The sequence below is a fragment of the Phyllobates terribilis genome, unplaced genomic scaffold (assembly GCF_046119375.1).
Source record: "Phyllobates terribilis strain yellow unplaced genomic scaffold, ASM4611937v1 Scaffold_8__6_contigs__length_399053987, whole genome shotgun sequence".
Lineage (NCBI taxonomy): Eukaryota > Metazoa > Chordata > Amphibia > Anura > Dendrobatidae > Phyllobates > Phyllobates terribilis.
Genome location: NW_027362768.1, coordinates 131,382,040 through 131,398,693, shown reverse-complemented (window position 1 = coordinate 131,398,693; position 16,654 = coordinate 131,382,040). Strand labels below are relative to the sequence as shown.

Sequence of the window (16,654 nt, the reverse complement as noted above, 5' to 3'; positions counted from 1 at the left end):
AACGACTCCGGAGGGGGGGAAACTTCACCACAGGTAAGTTCAAAAGTCTTTTTCAGGCACGCAGTACCCGGTGGTTGCGGGCACGAAATCCTGCCGACTACGCCAAAGTTGACGCGCCCCCTGGGCCTGTGCTGCTGCTGCTGTGCAGGGGGAATACCCGGAGCCGGATCGCTGGGGGTTGTAGTTCTCCGTGGCGGTGACCCGGTCCGTGCCCAGGGTGGTCAAACCAGTGGCAGTCTAAATGTTGTAATAAGTGTCCGACTACGCCACCCGTGGATTGCGGTCAGTGGGGACCGCCGCTGCGCTGCCGACCGCTGAGGCTGATGTTGTTTGCGCAGCCGAGTATGGGATAACTTCCCACGGGAGAAGTATTGCCTCAGGGCAGCTAATGTGAGAGATGATGGGAGTGATGGTGTGAGGGTCCCAGTGCTAATGGTGCTGGTGCGGCAAGGAATCACAGAGACGTGAGGTGCAGTTCAGGGTCTTTACTGATGGTACAAGGCAGACCCTCCCGGGAGTACTGGCTAGTATAAGGGGCCTGGTCAGTCTGCGAGCAAGCAGGAGTTCCCCTGGCCAGGTGGAGTTGTAGGCCTCCCCGTTTATCTGCACTCTTCCTGGCTACCTTGCTGTCAGCGGTTACAAGTAGCCCACGTCCCCGAGTATACCGTGTGGTGCTCACCCGTATGGCTGGTGACTTGGGGCCTTCTGTTAGCCTCCGCTCCTGGATGGCGGCACTGGTCCCTTCTTTGTGACTGAGCCTCCGGGCTTCTATGGCCAGAGGACCTGGAATCCCCTGCCGGCTGGTTTCTGCTGCTGGGTGTATATCAGTCCCCACAGCCTCGGACTCCTGTGTCCGGCTTTAGTATCTTCGTCCAGGGCGAACTCTGCTCAGCTCCAGCCCCTGGACTTCTGCTACTGCTCCTACAGGGCTCCTGTTCTTGCTTTCCCTCTCCAGGCTCTGACTGCTCTAATCCCGCCCCAGACCCAGTTTAAAAGGGCAGATTCCTCCCCTCCCAGGTCTGGGCGGACCGTGTTGCATGCTTAGGGATCCTGACCAGAGAAACCTCCCACTTGCTCTCAGACATAATATCTCTATTACTGCGGCAACCAGACCCCTGGGGTGTCGCATGTGTGCTTAGCAGAAATGACCAGGCGATCCTCTTTTGCTGGGGGCCTATCCTAATGTGATTCCTCTTTTGGGCTGATAGCCTACATTTATATGAGGTAGGAACACTGATGACACCGGTACCACTTTTTCACATACGTGTTTTATACAGATGTGTGAAGGAGGCATTATTATTATGCTCTGTGTTCTCTCCAGATCACAGAACACAATAAACATAAGATGTGAAAAATAAAAGAATACATATACTCACCTTACCGCTTACTTCTCCGGTCCCTCTGCTCCTTACTTGTCCAGTCCTAATTACATCTTCTAATCATTAATGGTTCTATGCAAGGACGTAAGATCATGACATTACAACGTCATGAGACGCATGTGACCTTGTGCACGCATGCTGAGAAACATCCCAAGTCTCATCCGAGCCAGAAGTCCTGGCCTTGCGTGAAGACGCCCAGGGATTTAGTGCTTGTGGCAGTGATAAGAAGATGCGATGAAGACCGACGGTTGACGGTGAGGAGTGGAGAGGCCAGTGAGATGAGCAGTAAGGTGAGTATAAGGTTTTTTTTACATTTTTTGACCTTATAATGGAACTTTTCAGTTAAGCAAAATGATGACCACCGCTATTTTTGTGCAGACGAATTGCCTAAAATCCACATTTTGGTGATTGTGGATTTTTGTAATATTCGAGTAGAATTCAATTCCACTTGAATGCATTAGTTTGCCTATTGTTCCAAGACCATGAAAACTCACAAATTATACTTATTTATAACACAATCTACCTCCCCCACTTGCAAGAGCTCACATACATTGTTGATCTTAATATACTCATGTACAACACTCTGGTTCGGCAACTGCAAAAGATCACGCCTGCGGTTGGAAAATTGTGTTAATTCATTATACAAAAACATTAAAATCCATTAAAACAAGTTGAATGGAAAGTAAATAAAACACGTAGACCGCCGTGTCTCTTTGCATCTTGTCATGAGGGATTTTGACGTTTTTTTTAGTAAAGAATGAATCATATTTTCCAACTGCTGATCACATCTTATACCCTTCATTTAAGTAATGAAATTCATTATAGAGTCACCACTTCATAGATACATAAGAATAGGTGATAGAGTTTTTCAGAACCTTAATTAGCACATAGCATCGACCAGAAATCATTCTTCACGCCTTCACATGTGGCCAACAATTTCCTGCGTTCTACTCCACCCATCATGAGTGTATCAGCCTCACAATTTCATCAGACTCTATAATTAGCTCCTTAGAAATAGCTAGGATGACATAATAATTGTTTAACATATATTTGAATATACTGAGGACAAATTATTTTTTTTGTGTGCCTGTTATTTCTCCTCAAACCAGACTAAAAACATACATTTTCTTCCTTCATCCCCCACAATAGGATAAAGCTGCTTTATTTGCACATATTAGTCTCTCATTCGGTCTTAATTCTCATCCTCTATTACATACCATCCTCTCCTTTTCAGTAGATGGTTCCCTGGATCAGCATTCTGTCAGTACCATAGGTACTATCAGTATCATGGTTTCTGTCAGTACCATAGGTTCTGGAATTTCCCTTCCTTCACATTATGCATTGTACTTGCCATTGTCTTATTGACTGCCTATTCTGAACTGAAAGACCACCTCTTTGTTAGGTATGTATGTCATGTTACCAGAAAGGAGGGCCAGAGCAGAAAAACAAAGACCCAACCCCACTTCCTGTAATCCATGTGGGCATCTCTTCCGCTCTGCTTCTGGAGACAGATTATACTTGATAGCAGGCAGTGGATAGTAGTTTACACAGAAGGGAGATATCTATTGGCTGAAACTGATTTTTAAGGCTGAAAATGTAATTTTGAGAAAGCAAAGAATTCTACAAATTGTGTCAATCATGGAATTTGCCGTCAGATGACTCTAAGTTTATTGAGAGTTACCATTTAATGAAAATGTGATTGACTTTACCCCATCCTGAGCTCATAGACTCATATGTTCCCTTGTCATTCAATAGGTCAACATTGATTTCCCGACCCGAGAAATGACCAAACGAAACCTTGTGCATCCAACCTTGTCTTGTTTTGACCTCGCCCAACTGAGAGTGCGGAGCCTAATGGAAAGGGATTCCTACCCAAGGTTTCTACGCTCACAAATCTACAATGACCTCCTTAGCCAGACTCAGAAGAGCCCTTGTTAGTCACATGAGTGGCGGCAGAGACAGAGTTGTCCAACCCAAGAAGAACCATCTTGCACTATGACCAAGAAGACTGAGATGATTCAGTTACGACTGCTTGAGACAATACAGCAGCTTCACTGCCAGTGTTACACATCTCATCTTCATCATCACCTGACTATCCTTAAGTAATTTGTGGATGTTTAAAACAAAAGTACAAAGGAGAAGATGGAGAGAAAAACAAGAAAATACAAAGTTGGGTATTATTTACAACATAAGGAAAGATCCCTGATCCATCACATCAAATATGTTATTATTTTTTTCATTCTAATTGCTGTAGCAAAATGTCTAAACTCATTATTTTCATTTTGGTATTTACTTAATCAATGTGTCACTATGTGCAACTGTAATTAGTGCGTTCTTCACATAGTAATACACTTTTTTTTACTTATTTTTAAAAGATAGAAATAGACTTAAAAATATTTCTCTTTCAACCAGACGTTCAGATGGAAGTTAAAGGACAATCAGTCAGCAGGATTTCACCCCAAACTATTTATATGTGTATGTTGCTCTTTCATAGACAAGTCCAGAAATATCTTAATATGGCCAGTCCGTTCCTCCGTTACTGAGAAATCAGAGTTTGAACTGCTATGCAAATGCATATGGTAGATCTAAAGCCTATGTCACTCCAGCTCTATTCCCCTCCCAGTACCGCCTTCTCCTGCTGCTTAACTCCTTGCTCCTTTGCATGAAGTCACACAGCAGAGAGAATGTCAGTGAAGCCGGGGGAGGCACAGCATGGCGGGGAGTAGAGCTAGAGTGACAGAGGCTTCAGATCTACCATAGCCTCATTTGCATATTAATTCAAACACTGATTTCACAGGAAAGGATGAATGGACTGGCCATGTAAAGGTATTGCTGGATTTGTCTTTGCAAGAGCTATATGCACATATAAATAGTTTTGGGGTGTGAAATCTGCTGACAGATTCCTTTTAAACTTCGAAAGTCTGCTTTCAGAGTCAACAATGGGACCTCACAAACCAAGGAAATATCAGAAGAAGCAGGGAACTAAAATACATTTCTAAGAATGTTACGTTAGAGCAAGTGATGATTCATGTTAGACACTTTCAAATGGAAGTCAATTAATTAGCTTTCCCTTCAGGTCTTCAATTAGCTTAACTATCTTGACTTCGTTATACAAGGAAGTCACTCATTGTACGGGTGTGTGATCTCCAAGGAATACGACTGCACAAGTAATTTAGAATATCTTAGAGAAGTTGAAGGAAGCAGCACTAATGTCCAGAGTGATTGGTTTAGCAGATAATTCAGAGCTGTAATTCTCCCTCGCTATAAAAATATATAATGCTGCACAATTCGGGATTATTTGTGACAGTGCGTTCTGCTTGGTGCATTCATGTTCTGTGACCTGTTTCCCACCAATGCCAATAACATATTATCCTTTATTATCCAAATAAGGGATAATAAGATACACAGTGCTCCAAATAGAATTCATTTTCCACGTGAAATTGCCACGTACTATTTTGTTGTTTTTTTCTAAGAAAATGGATATTTTACAATAGCCTAATACGATTTGCAAATTTCTTCTAAATGAGATTAAGGGAGTTGATGAGAAGATTCGGGTTACCTGATTGGTGCGTCTTTAGGGGAATGGGTGTCTGAATTGATGGCTCTGTAATAAATATGTTGGGTAGAACATAGTGGAGAGTTAATTAGGATTATTGGGTTATGGTGCACTAGAACGCTTTTGATGTTCAAAGTTAGAGCTTCATATATTTGCATCTCAAGAATGAGAGATCAGAGCTTCTTTTTATTTGAAGATGCAATTATACCAAGTCATAAGCTTAGAAAGCCTAAAGTGGTAAATGTGTGACTAGGTCGTACACATTTTGTTAATGGTCAGGGAAGAATAAGCTACTGCCAGAATCCTCTCCAGCTTAACTTTTGCAACAATGATGACTCCAACCGGCCTGATCTTTCTTTCTCTTCCATAATGGTTGATTGGAAGGCCTTCATATAGAGTAGGTCATTATTAGCCATCTTTCACCTATTGTGAATGGAATAAGTAATTTGTATGGCATTGTGGCAACGTGAGAAGTGAGCAGAGTTGTGCAAATTTCCCAAAATTCAATACAGGCAGATCTGCTCAACTCGAAGGGGCGATTTGATTCATCATATCCAATAAATTTGGTACAAATAGAATCTGCCGGGAAGGGATTATAAAAATAAATATACTCTTTTACTCACCTCTCGTCGGCCCTCATTAGTTTAAAGTCTTCCGAAACCACCAGTTTAGGTGGGATCTACTGACCATCTAATCTGTACCGTGGCTTTAGATCATGCTTTTTTTCACATATGGTCATCTTGGGCTGTCCATACACATTAGATTTGTTCACACCATTTGGCTCACAGTCACCTTTGCCGTCTCTCCCATCCCACACATAGGAGCGCTCGCTCGGATGTGTTCGCTATGAGAAAGCCGCCGACTGAGAGGTCAGCCAGCGGCTTATCTCAGGGAGAACATTGTGATCGACAGTCCGAAATTGGAGAAGTGTGATCGAAATCCCTCTCAACCATCAGTCTGCCGCCCCACCCATACATATTAGACCATCAGCCAAGCCCGTCAATATTGGCGGGTACAGCTGACATTAGTATAATGTGTATAGGGGTCTTTGCACTCTGCCCTAAGCTGAGAGCTCCTGTGTATGGGGAAGTCGGGAGAGTTACCGAAGTTGTTAGCCAAGCGAATGTTCAGCTGACAGGTATCTAATATGTATGGGAGACCTTAGTGATATTCTGTAAGAAGTTGTTTATATTATATGTGTCCATGTATGGCCACCCAACAGTTGTGATATTAATGGCAAACTGCCAAGGGTGCCGTTAGCATGTCCCAATAATTAAATTTGTGAGAAATTGGAGGCTCTACCATAATTTGCGGAATGGCAATGGTGGGCACATCCAGATCAGTGTCCAGGTACTGAATTTTAATATAGACTACAGAAGAAATTTTGTTTTGTATCATTACATTTCTTCGCATTGTGTGGTCATCAGTAGCCTCATCTTTAATCTCCGTGTTTTTTTAAGTAGGAACTAAAGACTTTAATTTTTCTGTTTGTATATAATATGCACACTCCAAATAGATGAACATACCTCGTATTCTGCTTGTGCAATACACAATATTCAGTGGGTTCACACTTTTTTGCAGAATTTTAATTATTTTTAATGGAACTCAAGATGGTGCCAAAATAATTTAATTTTACAGGATACATCCTGATTAGATTTTTTTTCACCTTTGAGGTAAGGTGAAATATTGAAAAAAAAGTCAATTCATGTAAATTGAGATCAGTTTAAAATCAATCACTTTTGATCAGCTGCAAAAAAAGACGTGTGAATTCTAAGATTAATAATTCTGTTTTGCATTTTGCACATGTATTCTAGTAATAGCTTTTCTCAGTCAGATTCCAAGTATGTAAACCGCATCTGAAAGAGATCAAGGAAAGCCATGGATAAAAGCAGTGTAATCTGATCCTGCACTCATACACCCTTCCCTAAAGGTCTCCTAATTCCTGCTAGCAAGCAATTGATAGCTAAAGAGTAAGTGAAGAAAGGGAAGAAGACTGCAGGCAGGGGAGTACATCGATATTATGGGGTCCATTTGGGCTCCCCTCCATCCTACAGAAAAATGCCTTCTGTGAAGCAGGTGTGGGCACGACACATAGTCACGAAAGGGAAAACTTCCCAGCTTTTAAAGACAGAGAAAGGAGTTTGTATTGCAACACTTAGGCTATATTCACACATGTTGTTTTTTTTCCGTCACAAATCTTCAGCAAAACTGATCTCTGGGAGGAAATCAGCTGAGTCAAAAACGCAGGTTTTGCTGCTTTTTTTATGTGTTTTTTCAGCGTTTTTTTCACAGTCCTTCTGTCCCTATTTATGCATGTACATAAAGTTCTGTGAAAAAAAGAACACCATTCTATTTTGCCATCAAAAATGCTGACTTTTTTTTTTCCTATGGGTGAAAAAACGCTGAAAAATTGCTGAAAGAAGTGACATGTTCAATTTTCCAAAACTCAACCAAGGCACAAAATACACAGCAAAAAAACATGATGTGTGACAGAGAATTCTGGTTTCTCATAGACTTTGCTGATACTACAAAATGCAGGTGAAAAGTTTCATAAAAATCTGCAGCAAAATACGCTGAAAAACCCAACATGTGTGAACATAACCTAGTACAGTATTTTTTCCCCTATTGAAGCCCTTCACCCTCTATGATACCCTTTCATGGCCCCCATAGAGTATAATGGCAATAAAAACACCCTTCATGCACATCATGATACTGTCACAATGAATTTTCCCACATTACCCCCCAAACACACAGTATGGTACCCCAACAGTAGCCCCTAACACAATATAATGTCCCCATAATTCCCACACACTTTATGATATCCCTACAGCCCTCTTCAAACTATAATGGCCCCCTACGCAGAAGACGCAGCTTCCCACACTTTAAGATGCACCCATTGCCCCCAACACAGTATCATGACCTCCACAGCCCCCCACACAGTATGAGGACCCACAAATCTCTCCCCAGCCATCATGTTTTATTTTGGATACCGCTTAGTTGAAAACAGAAGTAAATATTTGCAGCATAAGGTGACAATGAACAGCACCAGGAAGACCTTTCCGCTGATTCATGTTGTCCCAGAAGTGATTTTATGATGCAGTTTGACAACATAACACCTCCGGCCGTGTAATGTGTGATCACTTTCTGACTATAATTGCAACACAAGATGGATTCCAGATGAAGCTGTATATGCCAGGACAGACTTTATACACTTTCCAGGCTCACTTGCTGCTTGCTTGTTGTGTATTGCCCTACTTGGAGGCATAACTATGGTAACATCGGCAGCTTGAGGCGCGAACACAGCAATATAACAATCTGCTGTTATTTTCAAGATGTCTCAACTGCAACCCTTCCATAAATGTCCAGGAAAATGCTAATCAGACCAGTACTAAACAGGTTGTCCTTTCTGGAGGACCAGTTTTCAGAAGGAAGCCACCCTGGTGATTGCGAAGAGTGTGAAGTCTCACACAGCCACATGGAGTTACTGCAGGAGATATGTAGGATTAGGATCCGTTCACATGCTGCGTATTTGGTACGGATTTTACGAGCTGATTGTCTGCACACAGCATTTCACAGTATCATAGTAACATAGTTTTTAAGGTTGAAGGAAGACTAAGGGCCCCGTCACACTAAGCGATGCAGCAGCGATCCCGACAACGATACGACCTGTCAGGGATCGTTGCTGCATCGCTAATACATCGCTGGTGAGCTGTCAAACAGGCAGGCTCACCAGCGATCAGGGGAGCAGCGATATTGTGGAAAGAATCGTTCCACGATGTCCTGCTCCCGTTACCAGCCTGCTGCAAGCAGGAGCAGGCTGGTAACTATGGTAAACATCGGGTTACTAAGTGCGCGTGTGCCCCTAGTAACCCGCTGTTTACCATGGATACCACTCTGCTACGGTGCGCGGGAGCCTCCGTGCACCGTAGCAGAGTGGTATCCATGGTAAACAGCGGGTTACTAAGTGCGCGCGTGCCTCTAGTAACCCGATGTTTACCATAGTTACCAGCCAGATCGTTGGTCCCGCTGGTCACACACAGCGATGTGTGCTGGCCAGCGGGAGGCCAACGACCAAAAAATGGTCCAGGACACTTTGCAACGATCAGCGACCTCACAGCAGGGGCCTGATCGTTGCAAAGTGTCACACACAGCGACATCGCTGGTGAGGTCGCTGGTGAGTCACCAAAACCGTGACTCAGCAGCGATATCGCTAGCGATATCGCTATGTGAGACGGGGGCTTAAGTCCATCTAGTTCAACCCATAGCCTAACATGTTGATCCAGAGGAAGGCAAAAAAAAAACCATGTGGCAAACACTAAGCTCCACATTGGAGGAAAAAATTCCTTCCTGACTCCATACGTCTATCAGACTAGTTCCCTGGATCAACGCCCTATCAGCCAAGTGGATGAATAACAGAATCTTATCTACGTGCTGTGTTTTTTTTTTTGGGGTGTGGGTGTGGAATTAGCATGAAAATTGGCTTTTTATTAATCAGTAGAATGTTAATTGTCTATTGAAGAAACATATCATTTTGGTACGGATATTACCCGTTCATTTCAATGGGGACCCTAAATCAGGTTAAACACCCGGCCTAGCTTTGTTTTGTTGTATTTTTCTTGTGCGTTACATAAAAAAAGAATGAATAAGTACAGAAATATCCAGGAATTTTAGATATGAAAACTTTGTTCATTTCAGTTTAGAAATACGGGCGTAAAATCCGTGCCAAATATGCAATGTGTGAACCGGGCATCAGAGTTGGTCAACAAGTGGAAGAAGAGTTTTCCAATAAAAACCCACAGCTCCTCATGTGCATCTCATCTCAGTTTACTTTTCCATATCCACAGGTAATATCATCAGTAGTAGAGTTTGTGCGAATCAATTCACAGGACCCAGTCCATCAGCCATGTCAGTGATCTGTGGCCGATGGACAGGAGCCCTGAGGACCACCTCTTACCTTTTGCCATCCACGGCTCTTCTTTTGATTAGCCAGCATGGTTTGCCACAAGGATTATATTGAGCCAGACCACCTAATCAGATAAGAGACAGGTCTCATGACTGCCATCCATTGGCCACAGATTACTGATATGGCTGATGGACCAGGTCCTTCAAATTGATTCATACCAACTTTAATCAGGACTTCTATCTTGTGTGGACTTGCACATTCATTTATTTTACTCACTTATAAAGCACCATTAATTCCACAGCACTTTACAGACATTATTGGCATTATTATAATTATCTTTGGAGTGTGGAAGGAAACCAGAGAACTTGAGGAAAAGCCACTCAAATACAAAAACTTCTTGTAGATGCTGTTCTTGGTGGGATTTGAACCCAGGACCCCAGTGTGCAAGGCTGCAGTCCTAACCACTGAGCCACAATGCTGCCCATACATGTACAACAAACATTCAAATGACTGGGTAAATCAGGTGAACAAGAGTGGGGAGACACTGCACCTATTTGATACCTACAGTATATGCCAAATCTGCCATATGGAAAGTGCTTATCTGGATGGGAGTTAACTACTTGAGAGTCAAAGTGCATCTTTGTGGAAATGTATGTTAACATAAACAGTGACGGACTGAGGTGACAAGGGCCCACCAGTAACATTGACTCTAGTGGCCCACTGTTCAGCTACATGCGAATATCACATTACTACCATTCACAAATTTACCTCTGTTTCTATATATTAATAAACTATGGAAGATAGTTTGTTCAGTGAAGGAGATGCTGCTTTTGTCTCTACATAGTGAATCATATGTATTGGGCCAACTACCGAACATGTTGGGTGTTAAGTGGGGCCTACCCAGGAATTTACCTTTCCCTTGGTGGGACAGTCCAAGCCTAAACATAAACCAGTATGTTTTTTTTCCATTGACTACCATTATAAAAAATGAATACATAAGTGAATAGATGTTTTTGCGGTTTCCTCCTGTGTTATAAAGCATAGCAGTAATCCTTTCAGCACTGTCATAACGAGTTATCCTGATGTTAACCAGTTTGCATCTACAATTTACTAGGCATTTTGGCCTGACATACGGCCCCAGGTTTACTCGCAGGGCTGAATAAAACTGCAGACAAACATCATTATATCACAATGAGTTATAGCAAATAACACATTTAATGTTAGATATCTGGTATACAAAAAGGCTACTCAGATCTGTTTGTGGTATTCACAGAGAGCTTCTGCTCCAATGTGACAGCAACTGGTATGTACAATGTGTAATCACCAGGTATCATCAATATGAACATTATGGGCACTGAAAGCACCTGAAAGTAGAGATGAGCGGACCCGTAGAAGTTCATGTTCTGGTACCCGACCCAAACTTTAGTCCAAAGTTCGGTTTGGGTACCAGAACTGTACCAGAACTTGAACCTGAGCCTAGACCCCATTGAAAACAATGGAGACCCGAACTTTGGATCTGGAAAATTCTCTCTATCTTTTTCCCGGATTTCCCCCCAGAATTCGGAGCATTAAAACGAACTTCCGGGAAAAGTCCTTGTTCCGAGTTTAGCACCAGACACTGAATGTCCACCACGAACCCCGAACTTTTAAGTACACGTTCACTCATCTCTACCTGAAAGCACCAGACATATATAGCCTCTATATAAAAATGTCATACAAATTTTGTATTTACTACACTTCCATTTTACCATACCTCCCTTACACTGAAGGAATTTTGGCTGCTTTCTTCTCGCAACAGCACCACTCTTATTCATGGGTTTCACTTGGTATTACAGCAGAGCCCTCTTTAAATTATTGGGTTGAGCTGCAATACCAAACGCAGCCATTAAACAAGGGTGGCGCTGTTACTAGAAGAAATCAGCTTTTTTTTTCTGAACTCATACAACTTGTTTTATTTTCCATAGCTGTTTTATATGAGATGTATCAAATATATTGTGTCAATATTTATAATGTAGATAAAAATATTCTCCAGGTGTTATTATCTGTGCTGAACAACAGGACCGTTGTGATAATCAAATCCAGAACGGCGATGAAGATGCAGCTAAACGGTGCCTAAATATCGGTGGCATACAAACTGTAGTCAAACCTAGGCTTTGTTGTCAGCGCGCCCCCCAATGGCTGATCGAGGGGTTGCAGGAATTGTAGTTGCACCTGAATCTGGAGCCTAAAGGTTTATGCACATGATGACTTATAGACGCAGAACTTTTAAAGCAGAAGGCGCTTCAGAAAAACACCAGCGATGTTTTTCCTCAAGCGCCTTCTTTGTCATTTTTTTGTCGTTGCAACATCTTTGCCACCGACATATAATTATTTAAATTTTACAAATAAACAGTCGTGGCTTCTAAGCGGAAGCCGCCTGAATAATGGTCCGGTCACTCATTTTATCCGCTTCACGGCTTTCAAAGCCTGAAGTGGTAAAAAGAAGTTAAAAAAGATGGAAAATGTGCACAGCAAGTCGTTTTGATCTTGCTGTGAATATGTTCATTATTTTTAATATTTATTGAGTCCTTTTTCAGGTGGGTTCAAGGCAAAATTAGTCTTAAAAAATGTTCATATACCCTAAAGGAGACCAAAGGGTTCCTCTGTTTTACAATAGGAAACTAGTATTGTGACCTCCAAACATTAAGTTACGTCTGAATTGTCTGCCACAAAAGGGAATAGTGCTATAAATGGTGTTATATTGTTGAGGGGCAATGCTACAGATTTTCCATCAGGGCCCATTAGGATCCAGTAAATAAATTCTAAATATGTCATAGATTTTTATTTAGATTCCTGCGGCCTCCAGGTTGCCTTATTATGAGCATATCTATGGCTGGCGGCAGGGGCGGATATATCATTGGTGCAAACAGGGGCTCTCCGTTTTTTTCCGAATGCAAAAAGTTTTTACTACGGTGTCGGTGCTGGACCATTATACAATCCCTGTTCCCAATTTACCATAATATACTGCATTTATCCTTTCAAGTTGCAATATGTGAAGCCAAAATTGTCAATGTCAAAGGCTGAAGTGACTTTTTAAAACTTTTTGTTACTATGTAACTTTTTGTCAGTAACTTCCAAGTTCAATGATGACTGGCTCAACTGGTTTACAATAAGTTGGGTGTGATCCAGATCTTCCAAAGGATGTCTTGTCCCTTAATGTAAAGAGTTTCTGGAAATGCTATGTTGGCTATTATTTCCTTCTTGGCACTTGTTGTACATATATATACTGTATATATAGTAGCATCATAGTATGATGAGGTGTATGACTAACATACAGCAGACCAGGAAAAATGGCATTGACTTCCTTGTATAAAATAACACTGTTCCTGTTGTAGCACCTGTTCATCATCTTGCATATAGATTTATGGATATTCATAGACTTTTGGACAATATTTGCTGCCAATATTCATTTTCATCTTTCGTCTTAACTGCAACTGCAACCCGTCTAGTGCCCTGTAAAGTGACCCCATGTCAGTAATGAAAATGACCGGTGTAGTCTCAGTATATTACAAAGCAACAGAATATCAACTGTTTTCTTCATTTTCATTTGCAAATAATATCTATAGATATAATGCATAGAGCCTTGTACACACTTATTTTTTTTCCTTGCCAACTCATAATTGTCTCTATATTCTGTATAAAATATATTAGCTCCTCTCCAGACATAGAGCAAAACTAAATGTACTGTAATAGGCCTACACTTGTGAATTTTACTCATATCAGTCTTCAGCGTGTAGTAGAGAATGAACCCACATTGCTTTGTCTGCTCGTCACTAACATGTAAACCTAGTTAAAAACGGAAACCATGACTAACCAGACATAGGATGGAAACTTTCGCCCACAACATATCATCTTTTTTTGTTTCAGTTTTAGCAGTTGTTTCTATTTTTGGTTAGTAAAAAAAAAAAATACCTACGTTAAAAAAAAAATGTGAAACAAAAGAAAAGGAGACTGCAAAAAATCTATATTTAAAAAAATAGTAAAAAAATATTGAAAAAGTGTAAAGATAAAAAAAATATGTGTAGTGAAAAAATAATAATAAAAAAAGAAATAAAACAATAAAAGCTGCATTAAAAAAAAGAGTGCTATGATTTTGGCTAACTATGATTAGTGTTACTAAATACTGTAATTAAGGTGCAGTCAAGTTATGGTTTTTGCAGTTATTGTTACCAATTTGACAGCCATTTGACAGCCTCGTCTGTATACAGTGTAAATGATGATCACAAATCTGACAGCAATTTAGTCCGATTAGAAATGGTGAACTTTTTCCAAGAGCTTTCTATGTGGGTTAAAGAAAACTTTTATTTGCTATGTTCCTGTGTCTATGCTAAAACCGAGTTTATCCGAGAGTTTCAGCTTAATTATCTCCTACACCAAGAAGTTGATGTCTTTGTTTTCTCTATCAGCATCCCATCATTCATTAAAGGGTTATTCCAATCAAAACTTGCTAGTTACACTTGTTCCGATAGCTTGGATGGACAGCATTCCCGAAATCAGGGCTATGGGACCCCAAGAATAGAGCTCTGCAGTCCCATCTTTAATGGATCGTATGCTTGATCTCCACTCCATTGAATAGATCGTATGCTCGATCTCCACTGCATTGAATAGATCGTATGCACCATCTAGGCTTCATTAAATGGATCGTATGCTTGATCTCCACTCCATTGAATGGATCGTATGCTCGAACTCCACTCCATTGAGTGGATAGAATGCATGATCTCCGCTCCATTGAATGGATCGTATGCTTGATCTGTACTCCACTGAATGAATCGTATGCTCGATCGCCACTCCATTGGGAAGATCATATGCTTGATCTCTGCTGCATCAAATGGATCGTATGCTCGATCTCCACCTCATTGAACGGATCGTATGCTTGATATCCACTCCAATAAATGGATTGTATGCTTGATCTCCGCTCCATTCGATGGATCGTATGCTTGATCTCTGCTCCATTGAATGGATCCATTTATTCTCTAAGGGATTGACTGAAATAGCTCAGCTCTTTCCTTGGCTCTCTCCTGCAGTCCCACTGACAATAAATGGAGAAGAGACTGAGCATGCACACTTCCACGTCATTCAAAATAGAGCTGAAATACACCCTTTTTGGGGTTTCAGAGCCCTGATTTTGGAATCGCTGGGATCCCCGTATTGAGGATACCTTGTTATTTTTTGGAATAATATTAATATTGGATGGATATGAAAAAGGAGTATAATAAGGCAATACAATGTTTATAGGTTCTAGTGAATAAACTACATATATTGCCCGGGGGGTCCCTACAAGAAATTTCATTCAAATAAAAAAATATACAGTTATATGAAAAAGTTTGGGCACCCCTATTAATCTTAAGCTTAATGTTTTATAAAAATTGGTGTTTTTGCAGCAGCTATTTCAGTTTGATATATGTAATAACTGTTGGACACAGTAATGTTTCTGCCTTGAAATGAGGTTTATTGCACTAACAGAAAATGTGCAATCTGCATTCAAACAAAATTTGACAGGTGCATAAGTATGGGCACCCTTATCATTTTCTTGTTTTAAATACTCCTACCTACTTTTTACTGACTTACTAAAGCACTTTTTTGGTTTTGTAACCTCATTGAGCTTTGAACTTCATAGCCAGGAGTATGTAATCATGAGAAAAGCTACTTAAAGTGGCCACTTGCAAGTTGTTCTCCTGTTTGAATCTCCTCTGAAGAGTGGCATCATGGGCTCCTCAAAACAACTGTCAAATGATCTGAAAACAAAGATTATTCAACATAGTTGTTCAGGGGAAGGATACAAAAAGCTGTCTCAGAGATTTAGCCTGTCAGTTTCCACTGTGAGGAACATAGTAAGGAAATGGAAGAACACAGGGACAGTTCTTGTTAAGGCCAGAAGTGGCAGGCCAAGAAAAACATCAGAAAGGCAGAGAAGAAGAATGGTTAGATCAGTCAAGGACAATCCTCAGACCACCTCCAGAGAGCTGCAGCATCAACTTGCTGCAGATGGTGTCACTGTGCATCGGTCAACTATACAATGCACTTTGCACAAGGAGAAGCTGTATGGGAGAGTGATGCGAAAGAAGCCGTTTCTGCAAGCACGCAACAAACAGAGTCGGCTGAGGTATGCAAAAGCACATTTGGAGAAGCCAATTTCTTTTTGGAAGAAGGTCCTGTGGACTGATGAAACCAAGATTGAGTTGTTTGGTCATACAAACAGGCGTTATATGTATGGCAGCAAAAAAACACAGCATTCCAAGAAAAACACTTGCTACCCACAGTAAAATTTGGTGGAGGATCCATCATGCTTTGGGGCTGTGTGGCCAATGCCGGCACTGGGAATCTTGTTAAAGTTGAGGGACGCATGGATTCCACTCAGTATCAGCAGATTCTTGACAATAATGTTCAAGAATCCGTGACAAAGTTGAAGTTACGCAGGGGATGGAACTTTCAGCAAGGCAATGATCCAAAACACCGCTCCAAATCTACTCAGGCATCCATGCAGAGGAACAATTACAATGTTCTGAAATGGCCATCCCAGTCCCCAGACCTGAATATCATTGAACATCTGAGGGATCATTTGAAGAGGGCTGTCCATGCTCGGCGACCATCAAACTTAACTGAACTGGAATTGTTTTGTAAAGAGGAATGGTCAAAAATACCTTCATCCAGGATCCAGGAAATCATTAAAAGCTACAGGAAGCGACTAGAGGCCTTTATTATCGCAAAAGGAGGATCTACTAAATATTAATGTCACTTTTCTGGTGAGGTGCCCATACTTATGCACCTGTCAAATCT

General features: G+C 41.3%; 1 protein-coding gene across 9 annotated transcripts in view; it reads left to right on the top strand.

The window, feature by feature from the left end:
- The window catches only part of LOC141156853 (regulator of G-protein signaling 8-like), a 49,720-nt gene extending 45,803 nt beyond the window's left edge, over positions 1–3,917 (top strand). For all 9 annotated transcript variants that reach the window (XM_073643300.1, XM_073643299.1, XM_073643301.1 and 6 more), the window contains exon 5: positions 3,135–3,917. In XM_073643300.1, coding sequence (XP_073499401.1) covers positions 3,135–3,317 — 183 coding nt within the window. In that variant the 3' untranslated portion in view covers positions 3,318–3,917. The remainder of the gene's footprint in view (positions 1–3,134) is intronic.
- The last annotated feature ends 12,737 nt before the right edge of the window (positions 3,918–16,654 follow it).